The sequence below is a fragment of the Talpa occidentalis genome, unplaced genomic scaffold, assembly GCF_014898055.3.
Source record: "Talpa occidentalis isolate TD23 unplaced genomic scaffold, MPIMG_talOcc4v2.1 talOcc4.6, whole genome shotgun sequence".
In the NCBI taxonomy this organism is placed as follows: domain Eukaryota; kingdom Metazoa; phylum Chordata; class Mammalia; order Eulipotyphla; family Talpidae; genus Talpa; species Talpa occidentalis.
In genome coordinates, this window is record NW_023604972.1 from 101961050 (window position 1) to 101980108 (window position 19059).

Below are 19059 nucleotides of genomic sequence, written 5' to 3' on the forward strand. Positions count from 1 at the left end.
ATAATTACATACTTCCAAATACTACAATTGTTAGAGAGTCTCTTAAATAGGAACTAAAAATTGATTGCCTCTAGTGAGAGTTTGTTTTGTGCTTCATTTGTGTTAAAAGGTCAATTTTTATATTGTTTTGCAATGGTTCTGGTTGGAATTGAAACTAGAAAATAAGTCAGGGAGTTTGTAGAAGGTCCTAAAGCCTTCAAAATAAACTTTCATCTCTCTGAAATCAGTGGATTGTAAGATGAGAGCCTAAAAGGCATGGAAAACACTGTATTATGGTAGCTTTGAGGTAGCCTTGAGGCTGACTGCTTTCCAGATAAGGTAAATGATGACTATTAAATAAGATCGAACTTGGGGGAAAAAGTTTGTGAGTGAGGAGAGTGAAGTAGAGGCAGTAATTTAATTAGAGGGTGATGATTTGGAGCTGATCTTTGAAGACTAGGAATTAAATTACTTTCCTACTCAATTTTGTAACTGAAATGCTTTTTTTTAATTGACATGGTGAACTAATTAGAAGAGCATAACTGGATTTCATCATTATCTGTTACTATGCAAAGTGATGATTATGTATAGCTAATCATTTCTTGCCTTTTGACAAATTTCCAATTCTGATTAAAATATTCCTGTAGGGTAACTATGTCTTTGCTAGGATTCTATAATAATAAAATCTCACTAGAAAATAAAGCCACAAGAATGTGGGCACTTTCTGATTAATTAATTTTTGTATCCCCAATGTCTAGAGTAATTCTGGTACATAGTAATCGATGATTTTTTAAGTATAAATCGTAGAGACAAAACACCAAATAATGATCCCATTTGGTTGATGGCAACTTGCTGAGGCTTCTAGATGACTTTTGGCCAGTTTTTAGAGTTTTGATGTGTGAACTCTTTTATTTTTCAGTTCCAGATTCTCCACGCCTTGGGCCTAAGGTAGAAACCATTGCTCATCTAATTATCATTGCCAATGATGATGCATTTGGAACTCTTCAACTCTCAGCTTCAGTTGTTCGAGTGGCAGAAAATCATGTTGGGCCCATTATCAATGTGACGAGAACAGGAGGAGCATTTGCAGATGTTTCTGTGAAGTTTAAGGCTGTGCCAATAACTGCAATAGCTGGTGAGAAAAATTCTCTTAGGAACAGTGAAGTATTTTGGAGGGACAGCTTATCTGTGGTTAACAAAATCACTCAAAGATGTAGGTAGAAAAATAAACTAGAAATCAATAATACTCTGCCATCTTTATTAAGGCACAAATCTAGAACTTTTATTTTTCTTTGTTTTTATGATACTAAGTTTATAGAATTTGTGAAAACTGTTGGCAAACATGTATGTGGATTTAAAAGCTATGATGAACAAAATATGTATAAACCAATGAAAAGCAAACTAAGGAAAGCATTGTTAGGTTCTGTATATGGGATTTGAAAGGGATTCAGTGTGTGACATTGAGGAATGCAGGAATAAATGCACAGCCATGGGAGTGCAGTGCTGGCCAACAGTCTTGTGTCTTATCCATTCATCTTGCTTGTTTATTTATAAAGAACTTGGGAGATATAGTCACTAGCATTAACAATTTTCCATATAAGCAAAATGACTTCATTTCCAAATGCAAACATTAGGAGACTGCCTTCTTTGTGCAGTTACAACAGCTGGAGGGAGATTTGTATAGAAGTTGATTATTCAACTATAGTCTTCCTAGTGTGCATTCGGAGGATCGTGGGTGCAAAAGGATAGGGAGTCATGCTTGATATTTTCAAAATAAATTATCTGGATATAATACTTGAGCAGACAACAAATCAGGCTCATGTAGTTCCTGCACAGTATATTTGTGTCTGGACACGTGCGCACACTTTGGGGATGAGTAGAGTAGAGGAATACCTGACTCCTACAGGGACCCTTATGCATTGACATCGATGGGCTTGATTGTTCTTCCAGGAACTTAGTCCTCAGGCTCCGTAGGAAGACTCTTGTTTTTCCACCCACAGTGTGACCACAAACAAAGCTCCTGCCACCCTGAGCAGTAACTTTTACTACAGCTTTGGGGAAGGTTCAAAGTTTTCAGCTGTATCATTGATGATGCTGACATGCCTCTAGCTGTGTAATGGTATATTTTATCTCCTAAGTGAGTGTAAGGTAAATGAATTAATCAGGCTTTTTTACTCCATTAGCCTCTGTAGCTATCACCTGCGGCCTTGGTTGTGTTGATGCAGAAGGCACTAGGGAGGGTACATGCAGAGCACATGTGCCAATTGTGGACACCTGGATCATGGCTGTGCACGCATGCGTAAGTGTGCACACCTGATCCTAGTAGCCAGCGTATAAAGATGGCTACGAGAGGGTGAGCAGCATGATTACAGAAGAGGCAAGACCATGAGAGACCGCCAGAGAACCTAAAGAAAGCATAACCATTTGGGGACCTGGGGGACTGGAGGCTTGGTTGCCTGACTGCCTGCCTGCCGGCCTGCAGGCTTGCTACTAGAATTGGAGTTAGTTGGCAGGATTCATTGCAGACTGGTATGGAGCCTTCTAAAGAACTTGGGATGGATTGAGAGGGGGCAGGACATGAACATGTACTTGGTGGCCGGCTTCCTCTCTTTGGGCGTCTCCCTATTCCCCAGCAGGAGAAGAGGACTTTGCACAAAGTGGGGAAGGCATTGGATGGACATGGGGCCTTCTCAGGCAGGGCTGGGGCAGGAGTGTTCACTCACAGCTCTGCAGATGGAGTCAGGGTCAATGCTGGAGGCATCGTGGCAGTACAGGAGGTGGCCAAAATCCAGGAGCTGTGAGGAGAGCTTAGGACACTGCAGGAGCACTGGAGATAGACAAGGTCTGGAGCTGCAGAACAAGACTTCATGTGGAGGAAACCGCCTGTGAGGACCAGCCCACTACCCCTGAGGCAGCAGACTCCTTGGGAAAGAGGACCATTATTTGTAGCTCACCCAATGGTGATACAAGGAAGTGTTGAGGGGTTGTTAAGCAGCCGAAAGGATGCTAAAGAAGGCAAGCAAGCTTCTTAAAATCAACAATGGGTAATGCCCTTTTCACTTTGGAATAAGGGTGAGGTGCTGAGGAACCCGTCCTTGAAGGATGGGTGGGAAACTTGACTTGTAGTGGTGACCACAGCTGGAGGGGTTGTTGGAGAGAGTCCACATGTGGAGCTTGCTATCCATGGGTCCTTGACCCATGTGCAAAGGGTTGGCCTTAGTTGAAGGGTCTGCTTGTCACATTGGTGACTGAAAGCCAAATGTTGGAATGACAGCAGTGTGAATACCCCTGGGGATTGAGTGATTACCCCAAAGAGTATAGAGTATTGTAGGGTAAGTGAAAGAGTATCAGGCTTTTCTGCCCTCCCGCCATTAGGATTGATGATGGATTCTTACAGTCCTGAATGCGTGCCTGATGGCGGGCACCTGGAGTAGGGTGTGAGCATATGTAGATAGGATTCACCTGTGCTGAGAGACTGGGCTAATAAGGGCGGTGTCATAGGGACACCAGAGAAGAGAATAAGCGCAAAAGAGAGAACCAGAAGCAGAACCACGAGGAGAGCAGAGAAGCAGAGAGAATGCGAGAGAAGGCCGGAGAGCCCAGAAGGAGTGAAGACTTGCTGAGGGCTGGGAGGCTGGTCATTCCCCAGCACTCCTGCCTGCCGTGTACCTGGTAAATCCCAATAAAAGCCTTAAAAGCCACTGAGGGCTCCAGGACTCCTTTATCTGGTCTGCTGGATCAGAAAACCTTACTGGCCTTCCTGCCACTACAAGTGTGTGTGTTGCCAGTCTTAGAGTACACCCTGGGATGGATATAGCATATGGCTGGTAGCTGAGGCCACAGCCAGAGAGCCAGGAAGCCTAGTGGCTCCTGGTCTGTGACAACAGATGCCATGAGTGAATAGAATGGCTTCCCACTTGATTGCATGAGTGGTAGCAGCCCTGATGGATGTTTGTTTGTTCCAGTAACCTTCTCTTTTTGCCCCTAGGTCGGTGCCCTAACCTAGTGGCTAGGCTTAGTTGTATTCTGTTCTATTCAGTTGCATTCTGTTTACTTTTGTGCTTGTGGCTGTGGTATTCCACATTTGCCAAGGGAAACTTGTGGAAGAATGAGGGTAGATAGTATTGTAAAAAAACCTGAGGGGGGTGGATTGTATGGTAAGTGAATTAATTATGTTTTTTACACCGTTAGCCTCTGTGGCTATCACCTGCGGCCTTGATTGTGCTGCTGGAGAAGGCACCGGGTAGCATCCGTGCAGGGATCATGTGCTGATTGTGGACACCTGGAGCATGTGTGTTTGTGCGTGTACACTTGAGCCTAAATAGAGGCCAGGGCTATAAAGATAACTGAGAGGATGAGTGGCATGACTACAGAAGCAAAACCACAAAAGAACACCAGAGAGAATACAAAAAAAACGTAAAAATTCATGGGAGTCTCGGATGCTCCGTTGCTTGCCTGCCTCCTTGTAAATGCCAGCCTTCCTGCCTGGTGTGCCTGTGTACCTGGTGACCTGCAAGAGCATTAAAACCTGTAAAATCCACTAAGAGCTCCAGGGCTCTTTATCTGTCCTAATCAATAGTAAACTTGCCCTGCGCTTGCTGGCACAAGAGTTAGATAAGAATTTTGGTTTTGTTCTTTGTTCTGAAAGTATTGTGAATATTTGTGTGTGTGTGTGTGTGTGTGTGGATAAGGTACCATCTGTGGCAATGGATGAGTCACTATACATCTTTGTCTATGTCTGATCTATAACCATATTATATCTGTTTATGGCTAATAGTACAAACCGTGTTTCTAAAAAGTAGAGGAATTGAACACTCTTAGGAGGTTTTTTCATTACTTTATGACATTAAATTTTTCTGGTAAAAGGGAAGAAATCTTGTTTAGAATAAATGAAGTCAATGTATGAAAAAATCATAAGTATATCCATGAAATTTGATATGTAATTATATTTTCCTAGTACGTAAGATATTTTCATATTGTAGAATAAATATGAACATTTTTCTTTTTGCCTTTGTAGGCGAAGATTATAGTATAGCTTCATCGGATGTGGTCTTGCTAGAAGGGGAAACCAGTAAGGCTGTGCCAATATATATCATTAATGACATCTACCCTGAGCTGGAAGAAACTTTTCTCGTGCAACTACTGAATGAAACAACAGGAGGCGCCAAACTAGGGGTGTTAACAGAGGCAATCATTATTATTGAAGCCTCTGATGACCCCTATGGATTATTTGGTAACAGTCTAGTTTGTGTCTTTTACTTCTGTATAGATTATATATTTATTTCTAGACACTTGGGGTTGATTTAATCATGTTTCCTTTTATAACCTGCTACTTTTGACATATATAGGATGCCTTGTAAAATCTCTAGCAGTGATCAGTAGTTTTAGAAATCAAGAAATCAATCTCTTAGCATAAATATGGATGTCACAACATTTTAGACTTTTAGGTTAGTTCTGGCTCCTACATGTGTTTTTTAAATCAGACATTTCTTCAGATAGTTCTTCAGAAAATTTAGAAATTTACACAAAAATCTGGATTTCTGAGCTTTTTGATTAGTGGAAAAAAATCTGGCAACATCAAGCCCCCTTTCCTACATAGTATCAATTATGCTAGCAAAATTGCGAACCACAAACAAACAAAAACGAAACTGCTTCTTTGCATTAAGGCTTGGACCCTGTAGTTAGTCACAGAATTTACTAGACCCATATTGTTCATGACTGGTATATCCCTGATTGCTATGAGGATCTGAATGTCTGATTTCTGCTTCTATCAAAATGAGAACAAGTTTGGCAATTTTGGCAGACCTGACTAACCTGTGTCACTGCAGCTTACTCTGATTTTTCTGGTGATTACCTAGATTGTTTAGGGGGGAAAGAATCAACTCTAGGCTGAGACTTGGTTAGCTTTGTTGACTGACTTTTACTTTAATTTTGAGATTAACTCTGCTCTGTTCTTTAGGTTTTCAGATTACTAAACTTATTGTAGAGGAACCTGAGTTTAACTCAGTGAAGGTAAACCTGCCAATAATTCGAAATTCTGGGACACTCGGCAATGTTACTGTTCAGTGGGTTGCCACCATTAATGGACAGCTTGCTACTGGCGACCTGCGAGTTGTCTCAGGTAATGTGACCTTTGCCCCTGGGGAAACCATTCAAACCTTGTTGTTAGAGGTCCTGGCTGACGACGTTCCGGAGATTGAAGAGGTGAGAGGAATGGCTAGTATAGAATGACACTGTAAATCATGCTTGTCTTATAGTGAACTAGAAAAGATGGCTGTGCTGTTATTGTGAAATTGACAGAGAATGTCAGCAAAAACAAGAATATTTTAAAACTAACTCTTGTACACATGTCAGTTTACTAGTGTAAGATTGCTTTTGTATTATTACATTGTATAATTTAATAATTTGGTTAAATGACTAAATATGTGTTCAAATTCATGTCATAAGTATACTAGATTGCTCCATATTAACTATTAATTTGCTTGTGTCCAGATTCCCTTTGTCTTGAGTGTGGGCCAGTGAGTTTCAATTAAATGTAGATTTTCAACTCATTAGTTCATATTTATTCTTCAGCATTTTTGAGAATTTACTATATGACAAATACAATGCTAGATATAGCTGCCTGTTATTTATCTTTCACGATAAAGAAGCAAGGTGGCAAATAAGATAGTCTCAGTAGCGAAGCTGATTCATCACTAACACATATTGGCTGAAAGATAATTTTATTTTATGAAATTCAAGTATTAAAGCCTAGCTCTAATAAAATTACTTTTGGTAGTAATTAGACTTTAACAGTATCAAATTTTCATGGAAGAGAAGTTCCATAGTTTCATTTGAATAATGCTAATTGTGTCACTATTCACTTCTAAAATAATGGATAGTAGTACACACAAAACATTTCTTTCCTTTAAATTTAAGTGGCCTTCTGATGTGTTCTTTGTTTTAAATTTGTCAAAATTTCCATTTATGATCCTGTGAGACGTAACAACTATTCATAAAAACACATATTTGCCTGAAATAAAAAGGTAGAGGACAGAAAAGGATATGACTGAAATGACTTAGAGATATTAAAAATTGATTCACAATATTGTATAACTTAATATTAAGGAACTTAAACAGCCTGTATTTAAGTATAATCATGCTCTTTTATTAGAAGTTGATGTTGGACTATTTTGTTACTTGTTGAGTTTGTAAATGTAATGGGGATGTTTGAGAACACACATTCTATTTTGATCTTGTACTTGTGTGTGTATATATGATTTCTCCAGCCCTGCATCATTCTTTTTCTAATTTCAGACCTGGGATTTAAGGAAATTTTCACTGTATTTCTAGGTTATCGAAGTGCAGCTAACTGATGCCTCTGGTGGAGGTACTATTGGGTTAGATCGAGTGGCAAATATTATTATTCCTGCCAATGATAATCCCTATGGTACAGTAGCCTTTGTTCAGTCACTTTATCGTGTTCAAGAACCTCTGGAGAGAAGTTCCTGTGCTAACATAACTGTCAGGCGAAGGTATATGAGATGGCTGCTTGCAAATGTAGGGGTGGTGGGAATTGGGGGTGTGGGAAAGCATCTCTTGCACTATTAAATATTTTAGGTTTGTGGGTATTCTGTAACATGAATTATTTTATAGATTATAATTTACTCAAAGTGTGCCTATTAATATAAATAACCCATTATATTTATCATACCTATTGTCAGTGAAATGGATTATACATCACTGAGCCTTTGAATTCCAGAAATTCCTTGCTCTAATCTGTGACTTGTTTGAATGAGAACTTAAGTATACCTAGATGCTAAATTAAGGCATAATTAGAGATTGTATGAAGGGGCTGATTTTTTTTTTTTCTGCATTTCTATAAGGCAGCATACAGTTAGTTCCTTGAGCTCCTTCAGAAATAGAAAATGAGGGCCTTGGGACATTGTGGCAACTAATTACATTTCGTCAGAAATGTACTCATGCTGTTATCATTGTTCCTTTGTTTCAGTGAAATCTAGTCATGAAAATTAATTTTCTAATTCTGTTTAATTCTGAAATGGCTATGATTTTCATACTTTGCAAAATATTTTCATAGTTTGGTTAAAGATAAGTATTTGAAAACTAGCAGATTTCCTTACACATGAAGGCAATATTGAAAGGCAAATATACTGAGAAATACGATTTTGTTCATGCTAGTCCTTTATACATTTAAAAAGTGAAAACTGCCATCAGCATTTCTCTTCCTTGTATGTTGTCCACATTGCTTTGAATGCTTATCCTGTTTTTTAATTGTCACTCCACGTTTTAGCGGAGGGCACTTTGGTCAACTGTTGCTATTCTACAGCACTTCCGATGTTGATGTAGTGACTCTTGCAGTTGAGGAAGGTCAAGATTTACTGTTTTACTATGAGCCACCAATTCAAGGAGCACCTGACATGCTTTGGAGAACTTGGGTGAATGTCTCTGCAGTGGAGGAACCCCAGTATACCTGTGCCACTTTGTGCCTCAGAGAACATGCATGTTCAGCATTTTCGTTTCTCAATGCTTCTGAGGGTCCCCAGTGTTTTTGGATGACTTCGTGGATCAGCCCAACTCTTAACAACTCAGACTTCTGGACCTACAGGAAAAACATGACCAAGGTAGCTTCTCTTTTCAGCAGTCAGGCTGTGGCTGGCAGTGACTATGAGCCTGTGACAAGACAATGGGCCATAATGCTGGAAGGTGATGAATTTGCAAATCTCACAGTCTCTATTCTTCCTGATGATGTCCCAGAGATGGACGAGAGTTTCCTAATTACTCTCCTTGAGGTTCACCTTATGAACATCACAGCCAGTTTTAATAACCAGCCAACCATAGGAGAGCCAAATACTTCTACAGTTGTCATAGCATTAAATGGTGATGCCTTTGGAGTGTTTGTGATCTACAGTATCAGTCCCAATACCTCAGAAGATGGTTTATATGTTGAAGTTCAGGAGCAGCCCCAAACCACAGTGGAGCTGATGATCCACAGGACAGGGGGGAGCCTAGGTCAAGTGACAGTTGAATGGCGTGTTGTTGGTGGCACTGCTACTGAAGGTTTAGATTTTACAGGTGCTGGAGACATTCTCACTTTTGCTGAAGGTAAGTGTTAGTTCTAAATGGATTTCCGTTCCCCCTGGTAAAGTTGTCATAATCATATTTTATGACAGTGTTCCTAAGAATTCTTATTTGGTATATTCCTGTTATGAAAAAGTATGGTTTTGAAAAAAATAGAAGTTATTTAGCTTATTCATGGTTTATGTGACATATAGGCTGGCGTGATCCTACTTATATATCTTTTCAAGAGATTTTCGTGAAAGTTGTAACTTTTTCTCTTTAGATGTGATAACAGTGCCTTTAAGGAAACATAGAGGCCACTCAAGGCAAGTTCTAATTTTGTGAGGGAAATTGTAGGAATGAGTCAGGTATCTACAGACAACCTATGTGTAGTAAACATTGTTAGCTAGAGAGATAATTATTAACTGGGAGGCTTTTTAATATGCACTAGACAAATCAGGGTAAATCTTCAATGAAAATAATTTCTGAGTATAATTCGTATGAATTTTGGTGCCTTTTAATTCATTTTATTTTTGTTTTCACTAAAGCAACATTGGTTTATAAAATTATATAGGTTTCATGTGTACAGACTTACACATCATCTGTATACACCACATGCTTATCACCAAAGGTCTAGCGACTTCATATTAAATTAAGCCTATGATAGATCTGTTTATAATGTTGTTCTGAGACTTATTTGGGATTATGTTTACACATTTTCATGAGCAATATATTGTAAGATAACTTGACCAACAGATTAGATTAGAATTAGGGTCAGTTTTACTGTTGTTTTTTTTCCAGAGTTAGTTGAATCCTCTTATATTTAAAAATTTGAAAAATGCATTTGCTTAAGATAATTTTCTTTTGGTGAAAAAAAGTTTACTGAGATCATTGTTTGAATTTTTATTTAAACTATATAAAGCCCATTCAATTTTTCAATAAAGTGTTTTTCTGAGGGACAAGTAATGGATACTCATAAAAACTTTAGGATAGACAAAAAATGAGGTAAATGTTACTTACATTTTTGATCTTAGACAAATTCATTGCATTTTTTAACTTTAATATATACACTTTTTTGAAAGTTTTGCAGATGTTGACGCATCTATAACATACTTTTCTGAATAATCTAATAAGTATGTTCTAGAACAATTTTTTAGAAAATAGTAAGGAAGTATTTCTATGACGGTTATTTCCTGGCAATCATTTTGAGAATAATGGAACTTGATGGGTTCCATCTACTAACCTTTCTGCCTATTTTGGAGGACCTAATGAAAATTAAATGAGGAGGGAATGGAGATGAAAATTTTAAGTTAGACTTTCTATTGGCTTTGGTAACTACAAAGAAAGTTTGCATTGGAAGTAATAGCATTATACAAATTATTATCTTGAATTGTAACAAAATGGACTATATTTATAGCCAGTGTAGACTCTTAGATAGTGTACTCTCTTGAGGCAGTCTTGTTACTGTGAATTGATAAAACTGCACCAGGGTCAAAAGAGCAACATTTTTTTATCCCTTTTCTTTTTATTGCCTTTTTTCACCTTTTCATCTTTCAGAATGTCACAAGGAATTGTATGAGGGTCACCACAAGTTGAACATCAGATGCAGTATTGTGTTTATGGGTATTCGGTGGTGCCTGCCCACTAGTAGGGTCCTAGAACAAACTGCAAAATTGTTAAGCCCTTGTTATTGTCACTCATCCCTTTGAATTTTGCTTCGGCCTTCTTCATTTATTGCCCCACATCTTGGAAACTCATATTTGATGCTGTCCTCTCATCTAATTACCTAAACTCACTTCATTTAGGCTGATTGTTATGCTCAAATTATGCTATTCTTTTTCTGATTCCGGTTGTGACCACATCCCTAGGTGTTCCTGGTTTGTTAGGGTTGTATTGGCTTGATGACCTTTCAAGGAGATGAATACCAGAATGAAAATGAAATTCCATCCTCCTTGGGGGAGTTGTTTCTAAACAGAAGAGGCTTTGGAAGCTCTTTCCCTAGCTAGATTATTATTCTAGTACGGTCTGGGAATAAAATGAATCTTTCAAATAATTCCACCTCTTTTCCATAATTCAGAATGTCCTTTTCTACAATCTAACCACATTAATGAAATTCAGTGTTTTATATATGAAAAGATGTGTTAGCATATAACGTTTGCTTTTAGTGGCACTAATACTACTCATGATATTGAACTATGATAATTAACTTTCATATTTTTGATTTTTTTCAAATAGAAGTTAATTTGGGTGTCTCTGAATTCTTATTGATGGTTTTGTTCCATTGGTTTTTCTGATACCCACCCCCTTTCTAATAGGTGAAACCAAGAAGATAGCCATTTTAACCATTTTGGATGATTCTGAGCCAGAGGATGATGAAAGTATCATAGTTACTTTGGTGGACACTGAAGGTGGAAGTAGAATTTTGCCCAGTTCCGACACTGTTAAAGTGAACATTTTGGCCAATGACAATGTGGCAGGAATTGTTAGCTTTCAGACAGCTTCCAGATCTGTCATAGGTCTTGAAGGTGGGTTCCTTTTTTTGTTGAGCGCATTCATTCTCTTTTCCACAGATATCATTTAAAGTCTCTATTTTTTTTTTCTTCTGTTATTTTGTAGAGCTGTGTATGCTCATGTGCATGGAACTTACTTGGGAGAGGGCTATACTGTGATGTATTTAGCTTTTAAGAGCCTTGCAGATTGGTATTGTGTTCTAGCTTGCCACTCCCTACTCTTAACATTTTTAAGAGATTAATCAAACTCGGGATGCTCAATGTCTCATCTGTTAATTGATAGGAAATACTACTTAATTCGTCAGTTTCTTTGTCTTGATTAAGTGACCTTTATGTAAAGTGCTTAGCATATTTCATAATAAATGTGTATATGCCCATTGGGAGCTGTTGATATTAAACAGTGAGACACTGACTTCTTTAACACAAATGGTAGTTTGTAGTATCAATAGTTTAGCTTAGATTTTATATTATATTCACGTATTTTGTGAATAAGGTGCCAAATTAAAAAAATATACATTTCTTCTTAAAAAGCAATAATTCTTGGATTCTGAATATTCCAAAATATATACATAATATTTTGTATGAGTTGATTTTTTTTTATTTGCTTCAAACATAGCAGTGTTTTTTGTCTTTGACTATGCTTAGAGGATATAAAACTGGTATTCCTAGTATATTTCACTGAAACTTGTATCTAGAATTAGAAGAAAATAATTATACTTTGGTGAGTTAGGAAATGTAAAGGACTTAGAACACACAATTTGTTTTCTATTTGACAGCAGGAAACACAGATTTAGTGATTTGACAAAGTCCTACAACTAGTCACTGGCTGTGCTGGAAACTGAATGCATTTTAGTGTCCATCACATTTTTACTTATTTCCAACTTGCAAGTTTCTTCACTCATTGATTCAATATCTGAGACATTTTCCAATACCCTTTCATGATATTCATGGTTTAAAAATCTCACGTAGGCATGAAAATAGTAAGTCCAAGTGATTAACATGTTGCTGTAAGTTCAGTCTAAAGACAAACCATCCACTCTCAAATTATTTTTAATATATTACAAGTAAATATAAATTATATTTAATATACTACAAGTGAAAAATCACTTCAAGAAAGTTAATGACTGCAGCAATGACATTTATTGCGTGATTTTTGTGTGCCAGACATTTCACATCCATTTTAATTTTAACAACTGTCTTGTGAAATGGTTGTAATAGTGTACTAGATTTTCACATAAGGAAACTAAATTTTAGAGACATGAACAGTTATTTACAGTGGAGCTTAAAGCCAAAGCTGTATGAATCCACAGCTCATGCCATTAAGGGGCCCTGTGAGATAAGACTTTGTTTTGCTTGAATTTATATGTACCTCAAAACTTGACAATTTAGTCACCTTTGGTAAATATTTCAAGTGACTTGAGTCAGAATAATAAATTTGAGTAACAATGTTTATGTAAGAGAAGGAAATTAGTGAGAGAATCTGATTATCTCAGATTCAAGTGGAAGCTGGATTTTTTTAAAACATAGTAGTTGAAGTTAGGAAAAATCAATCAGACCTTTGTGGATAGAGGAAGTTGTTCAGGAGAGAGCCATGTGAACTCCAGGACAAGGTGATGGGAAGGGAAAACCTGAGCGGAGTCTCTGCCACAGAGGTGGGAAGTGACTGGGGTTAAAGTGTGACTTCATTACTTACCCTAAGAAAGTAATCCATATGTCTTACACTGACAGGGAGAGCCATTGAGATTAGATTCCCATATGAACAAAGGGAAATAGTAGTAACTGTAGAGAATTTTAAAAGAAGAACTTGGGATTCGAAGCAAATGTCTAAGGTTGACAGAAGGACAGGATATAGAAGCCTATAGGCAGTGCCCCACAAAGTATGGTCCTCATATTGATGCTACTGGCTTGTATAGATAAACTCAGAAATTGAAATAACTTTTTCTAGAAATTTTATAATTCCATTTTGCTCTGATATCCAAGTGATCTCTATAGACATATTTCACCTGTGTGGTTTTAAAAATTTGCTACCTAACTTCTCTAATTAAGCATTTTATGAAAATGTCCTTCTAGGATAGATTAGGGCAAACAAAACAAACAAAGACCAGTTCTTCACTTCATTAACCTTGAAAACACTGCCTTAAGAGATAATCTGCCTGTTGGCTATGAGAGCAAGGAAAAAGAACAATTGGTAAGAACAGATTAAATAGGAATATTTTGGATTTGTGTTTTTGTTGATGAAATACAGGAAAGAAAATAACATAGAAGACAAGAATAAAACAGTGGTGGTATGGAGGGTATGAATAAGATCATGAATCAAGTAGGAATAGATTTAAAGGGGAACTTAGCAATAGAATAGGTATGTGACTTTCAGTAATACGATGGAATATTTTTAAGAATACAAAAGAATTCAGGTGTCCTGGATCAAACTTAAGGGATTTTAACTGTAAAGTAATCAGTGTCATGGAAGTGTATCCTGTGAGTCAGACAGTGATGGTACTGATGGGTTAGAGGGTTTTGAAGAGACCTAAGCTTATCAACTGGGTACCACATCATTTTGGAGAAGCTGCAGGCTTTGGTACCTGTGCTGGGCAAACTTAACTTGGAAACCAGATTGTCATCTTTATAATTTTCAACAACTAAGTATCTGCAGGATAACAGAGAAAAAACTGTTGATAGTAATTAAAACAAATGATCTAAATGTATTATTGGTAAAAAAAAAATTTGCATTAGCAGAGTAATCTGTAACAATGTGTTTGGTACAGGAAAGAAAACAATGAATTACTTTATTGCCCAAGTGCCCCTTAAATTTTTACCTTTAATAAATTTAGGGGTCATTTTACTTTTTATGCTTAGGCCTTTTCTTAATGTCTGTTAATTTTCTTTTTTTCAAAAATATATTTAACCTTGAGAATTCAGTATTTTATGTGTATTCTTTATATTACCATGAAAATTGCATAGTGTGTTGAGAGTAAGCTTACTAAAGGGAATTAATGAATTAATGATAACTATCACCATGATAACTTTGTGGTGATTCTACAAAGATAACCACTAAACAAACCATAAGGAAGTCATGTCATGTGGGTTTTTAGCAGTGTTAGGATTGCTTTTGGTCTAGTGTTGGAGGTTTATTTATGTGAATAGATGTAAAGAGTAGATATGCTGAACTAACATTTCTAGAATGTTTTCTTTGATCCACAGGGAGGAATTGTCTTAGTATTTAGCAATATATTTAATTTTGTAGAATTGTATTTCCCTGATTTTGTCCTAGAGCAATTGGGCAGAGCCCCAGTGATAAATATTACTTTCTTTCAAATGTAATGGGCAGAATTTTAAAATATGGGAAAATAGATTTTCACTGTGGTTGCAAAGTGCATAAATGTGCCCTTTATAAATCCATGTTAGATATTTTGCAGTCACCTAACAGTAGCATCATAATCATCATACCATGTTCAATGGATTTAATTTTTTTTCCCTTTCTCAAAGACTGCATCATTTTCAGGCAAAGATTTGAAAAAGAAATGTGATTCTTTTAAAAATCATATAGAATTGCTATCTGAGAAGCACTCCAATTTTTCCCTTAATTCTTCATATTCAAGGTTTGTGTCCTACATTATGTATAGTCCTATAGTTATTTTTAAAAACATTTTCCATTTATCATAGAGGGCAATCAATTTGGATAGTATATGTATACATGTATACTTATATACATGTCTCTATTAAAATGTTTTTTGTACTTTAGTTTTTTCTTATTTTTATGTACCTTATAGTTGGCACTTAACCATTGTAAAAAGAAACTTGGCTTGTGTTGGGAATAAGTTGACAAAACTCTTTAGGGTGATTTAAAGCATCTTACTTTCTTATTCCTTATCTGCCAGTTCTAGACCCTGTGTGATAGAACTGCTTTGCAATGAAATGTATCACCAGCTTCTGGTGAACACTGCAGGTCTTTTTTAAAAGATTTATTTATTTATGCATACAGGAACTGGGGTACAGGCCAGAGGTGTGGGGGTTTGAGAGGATTCACCAGAGACAGGGTGGGGAGCAGAACAGGCAAATCTATTGAAATGCACTGCTGAGGGGAGCAGCAGGCGAGGCAGGAGAGGTCTGCTGTGCCATGTGGGTAACTCCCAGGCTAGGGATCGAACTTGTGCTGCAAGTTCTTACGCATTCATCTTGGGCAAAAACTCGAAGGCAGTGTAGTGCTTTCTGAAATGTATATTGTGAAAATCATAACCTGTGTCCAGTATTTTTTTGTCTGTCCTTCCCCTTGTATTTAGAAGGCTAAGTACTAAGTTTTCCTGTTCTTATGACTGTTCTTGGACTCTTTATTGATGTGAGATGTAACTGTGGCATTTTAAATGGACTTGGTTCATGGGAGTCTGCCTTAAATAGGCAAAGTTAATGCCTTTCTTTCATTATTAGGAAAATTTTCACACCATGCATTGAGCATGATTTGCAATAAGCTTATAAGAATATGCATTTAAGGAATACTCTACCTTTTATTAATGTGTATTTGTGTGTATGTTGTTGCAAATTGTGTGTTTTGCAATATGTTATTGCAAGTTACTTCCACAGGAACTTGTTAAATATTTCAAAGATATTGTTATGTGGTTTTAGACTTTGAATATTTAACATGCAGTGAATTTGTAGGAGGGTTTTTAATTTTTCTTTCCTGAGCTATCTGACCTTTTAATGATGTGGCTATTCCCAAATCTGTGTATAATCTTGCCACCATATTTTTTTTTATTGTACTTACAAGTTTACCTTGAACATGGATTTTTTATTTTTTCATTGATTTATTTTTTGTCTTCTTGCTACTTGTATTCCCTTTGCATTTTTAGCCCTTAATCAAACTGCCATACTTTTTGAAGTATTATTAGGTTATGATTTAAAAAAATTTGAAAACCATGACTCTATAAACCTTTTTATTGTGACACCAGAAAACACTGTGGTTGATATAGCTTAACACCTCTGAGGCACTGTTTTTCAGTAATAACTCTTGTTGTTCAACACAAACCAGTTCTATAAGCTATTCTACATGGTGTACAATAGAGACACTCCAAGGTTTTGTAGTAGCATCAATACTTCACTCATATGAGCTATCCATATGAACTAATCTTAAATTCTATGCTAGCCATTTTGGCTGATTGCACACAGTCTTTCACTAATATTCTAACCTGATCTGATTCCTAACTAGCAGCCCCTATGTCTTTTTGAAAAAAAAGAAAAGCAGGACATAGTCTACTAATGTGTAATGGTGACTGGAATTGTTTGGTATTGACACAGTTACAAAAATATATACATTGAATGTTGAAGTGTTTAAAGAAATCATATTTAAAAGACTTTCTGGTGATTTTGCCTTCTTATATTCACCACTGTCCCAGAATAATTCATTCTATTAAAGTTTCATGTGTTTAAATTTAGTATGAAAATTGTTTTTTTTTTCAGTTATTGAAATGAATGTAATTTGAAAATTAGTCAATGATAACTTAAGAAACCTTTTTTTAGTCATGCTTGTTTAGTTGTATTATCTTCAGAGATAAAATTATGGTATCTTAACATTTGAAAAGGCTGTTTATTTTACTATTCCACTTTTTCAGGAAGTGTCAGAGTATTTACTTTTTTGGATAACTTAGTATAGTGACATTTCTAATGCATATACATGGATTTCAAACCTGTATCTGTGCTATAGATAAGGATGTGTTTTTTTAAAGCCTTTTCAGAATCATTTCACTTGTCATAATTTTTTTTAGTGATATAGGTCACTAGTATACATAACCTTAATTATATTCATCGTCACATTCATTATGGAGCAAATTTTCAGCAGCCACGAACACGGCTATTAGCAATACTCCTTGGGAGCTAACTTTCCACTTGAGCAATTTAAAAGAAGTGGCTATTGGGCTGTCCCTCAGTTTTGCTAAGTATTACATGAAGATCACTGTAACTTTGTTTAAGTAACAGAGGTTGATACAGATTTGACGCCTTTCCTTTGTATTTCTTTTTGTAAAACAAAATCATTGATGGCATAAGTAAGTTACAATCTAAAGAAATGTGATTTTCAGGTATTGGCAAGCATTTTTTATGTGCATTGTGTAAAATCACATTGTATATCAGTGTAAGGAATTTGTGTCCTTTTGAGAAGTGAAGGAAGAACTTGTGTTATTACTTTATTACTGATTTTGACCACGAGTACTTCATTATTTTCTTGAATTTACAGAACATTTAAGTTCTGGTGCATGTTTTGGAGTGTATCAAAGTTTGTATTTCTCATTTTAGCATGTGCTTTTATAACTTTTACATACTGAACTTCCTGAAGTTCTGCTAAATGGAATTATTTAGAAGTGAGATCCCTGTGTTAATAAATAAGCATGTATAAAGTTTCTAGAAAATTCAAAACATAATAGTTCTGTAATGTTTGTTCTTGGAAAAGGTACTATGCAATGATTGCATGTTTGGGATTTGGGTTTTGTTGAGTTTGTATGTTAAGTACATTTTCCATTGAACATTTACTCAATCTGTTTTTCATTTGCAGGGGACATTTTGCAATTCCATGTGATAAGAACACCTCCTGGTCGAGGAAATATTACTGTTAATTGGAAAATTGTTGGGCAAGATCTCAAACTCAATTTTGATAACTTTACTGGACAACTCTTCTTTCCTGAGGTAATACCACAAAGAAAAACTTTACCGCAAATATCAAAGGAAATGATGTATGTGAGGGTAGACTATGTAACAAGGATTAAGGGAGAGTGATGGGAAAGACACTTGCATAGAAAGCTGAAGGAAGAACATTGTTTAAATGAAGAATTTCTAAGACTCCAGGAAGGGGTTTGTTTTTCCATATGTGCTTCATTAGATCTTTAAGTAAACAGAAAATGTTGAATTTGTATTTGAGTGAAATTGTCTTGCCCCTCTACTGGCCGCCCACTGTTGGTGACAACTGTGTCATTCTGAAGCTGATGGATTGTGCGTGTCCCTCTTCCCTTGCTCTTTACTATGTTAGAACTTTCCATGCACAACAACAGCAAATGAATCTCTAAAAACAAATGTCTTTTCATGGCCTGTGTACATCTACTATATTTGTTAGCTTCCATTTAGAGGCTCTTTTTGATACTTTGAAAGATGATTTGGTGACAAATAACTATAAAAGCAGCATGTTATAGTAACTATCCTCTTCTCTCTCCTTCTCACTCACTTAGTATGAGTTCTTTTTTGGTGATGTTAATTCTTTTTTTCTGCATTTCTACTGCTGTAGCCTTTTTCCTAGCCCTTAGAACTGTCTACATTGAATTCTACTTCCGGCTTCTTATAACTAGCTTCCCTGCAACACTGGTCATCTTTTCCCTGCTCGTTTTTCCTGTTCACCACTACCATGGAAATGCTCCCAACTCACTGCTTTGTCTAAAATTTTCAGTAGTTCGCATTGCTTATTGGATAAGACCTACATTCATTAAAAAATCTTCCAGAATTAACTCCTATTTACTTTAACCTCCTTTCCCATGAGTCACTG

General features: G+C 36.4%; 1 protein-coding gene across 4 annotated transcripts in view; it reads left to right on the forward strand.

Annotated features, from left to right (window-relative positions):
- ADGRV1 (adhesion G protein-coupled receptor V1) overlaps positions 1–19059 on the forward strand; it is a 317136-nt gene that overhangs the window by 99531 nt on the left and 198546 nt on the right. For all 4 annotated transcript variants that reach the window (XM_054688237.1, XM_037529850.1, XM_054688238.1 and 1 more), the window contains 7 exons: positions 899–1114; positions 4997–5212; positions 5939–6183; positions 7312–7493; positions 8270–9081; positions 11352–11561; positions 18082–18212. In XM_054688237.1, the coding sequence (XP_054544212.1) occupies positions 899–1114; positions 4997–5212; positions 5939–6183; positions 7312–7493; positions 8270–9081; positions 11352–11561; positions 18082–18212 (2012 nt within the window). The remainder of the gene's footprint in view (positions 1–898; positions 1115–4996; positions 5213–5938; positions 6184–7311; positions 7494–8269; positions 9082–11351; positions 11562–18081; positions 18213–19059) is intronic.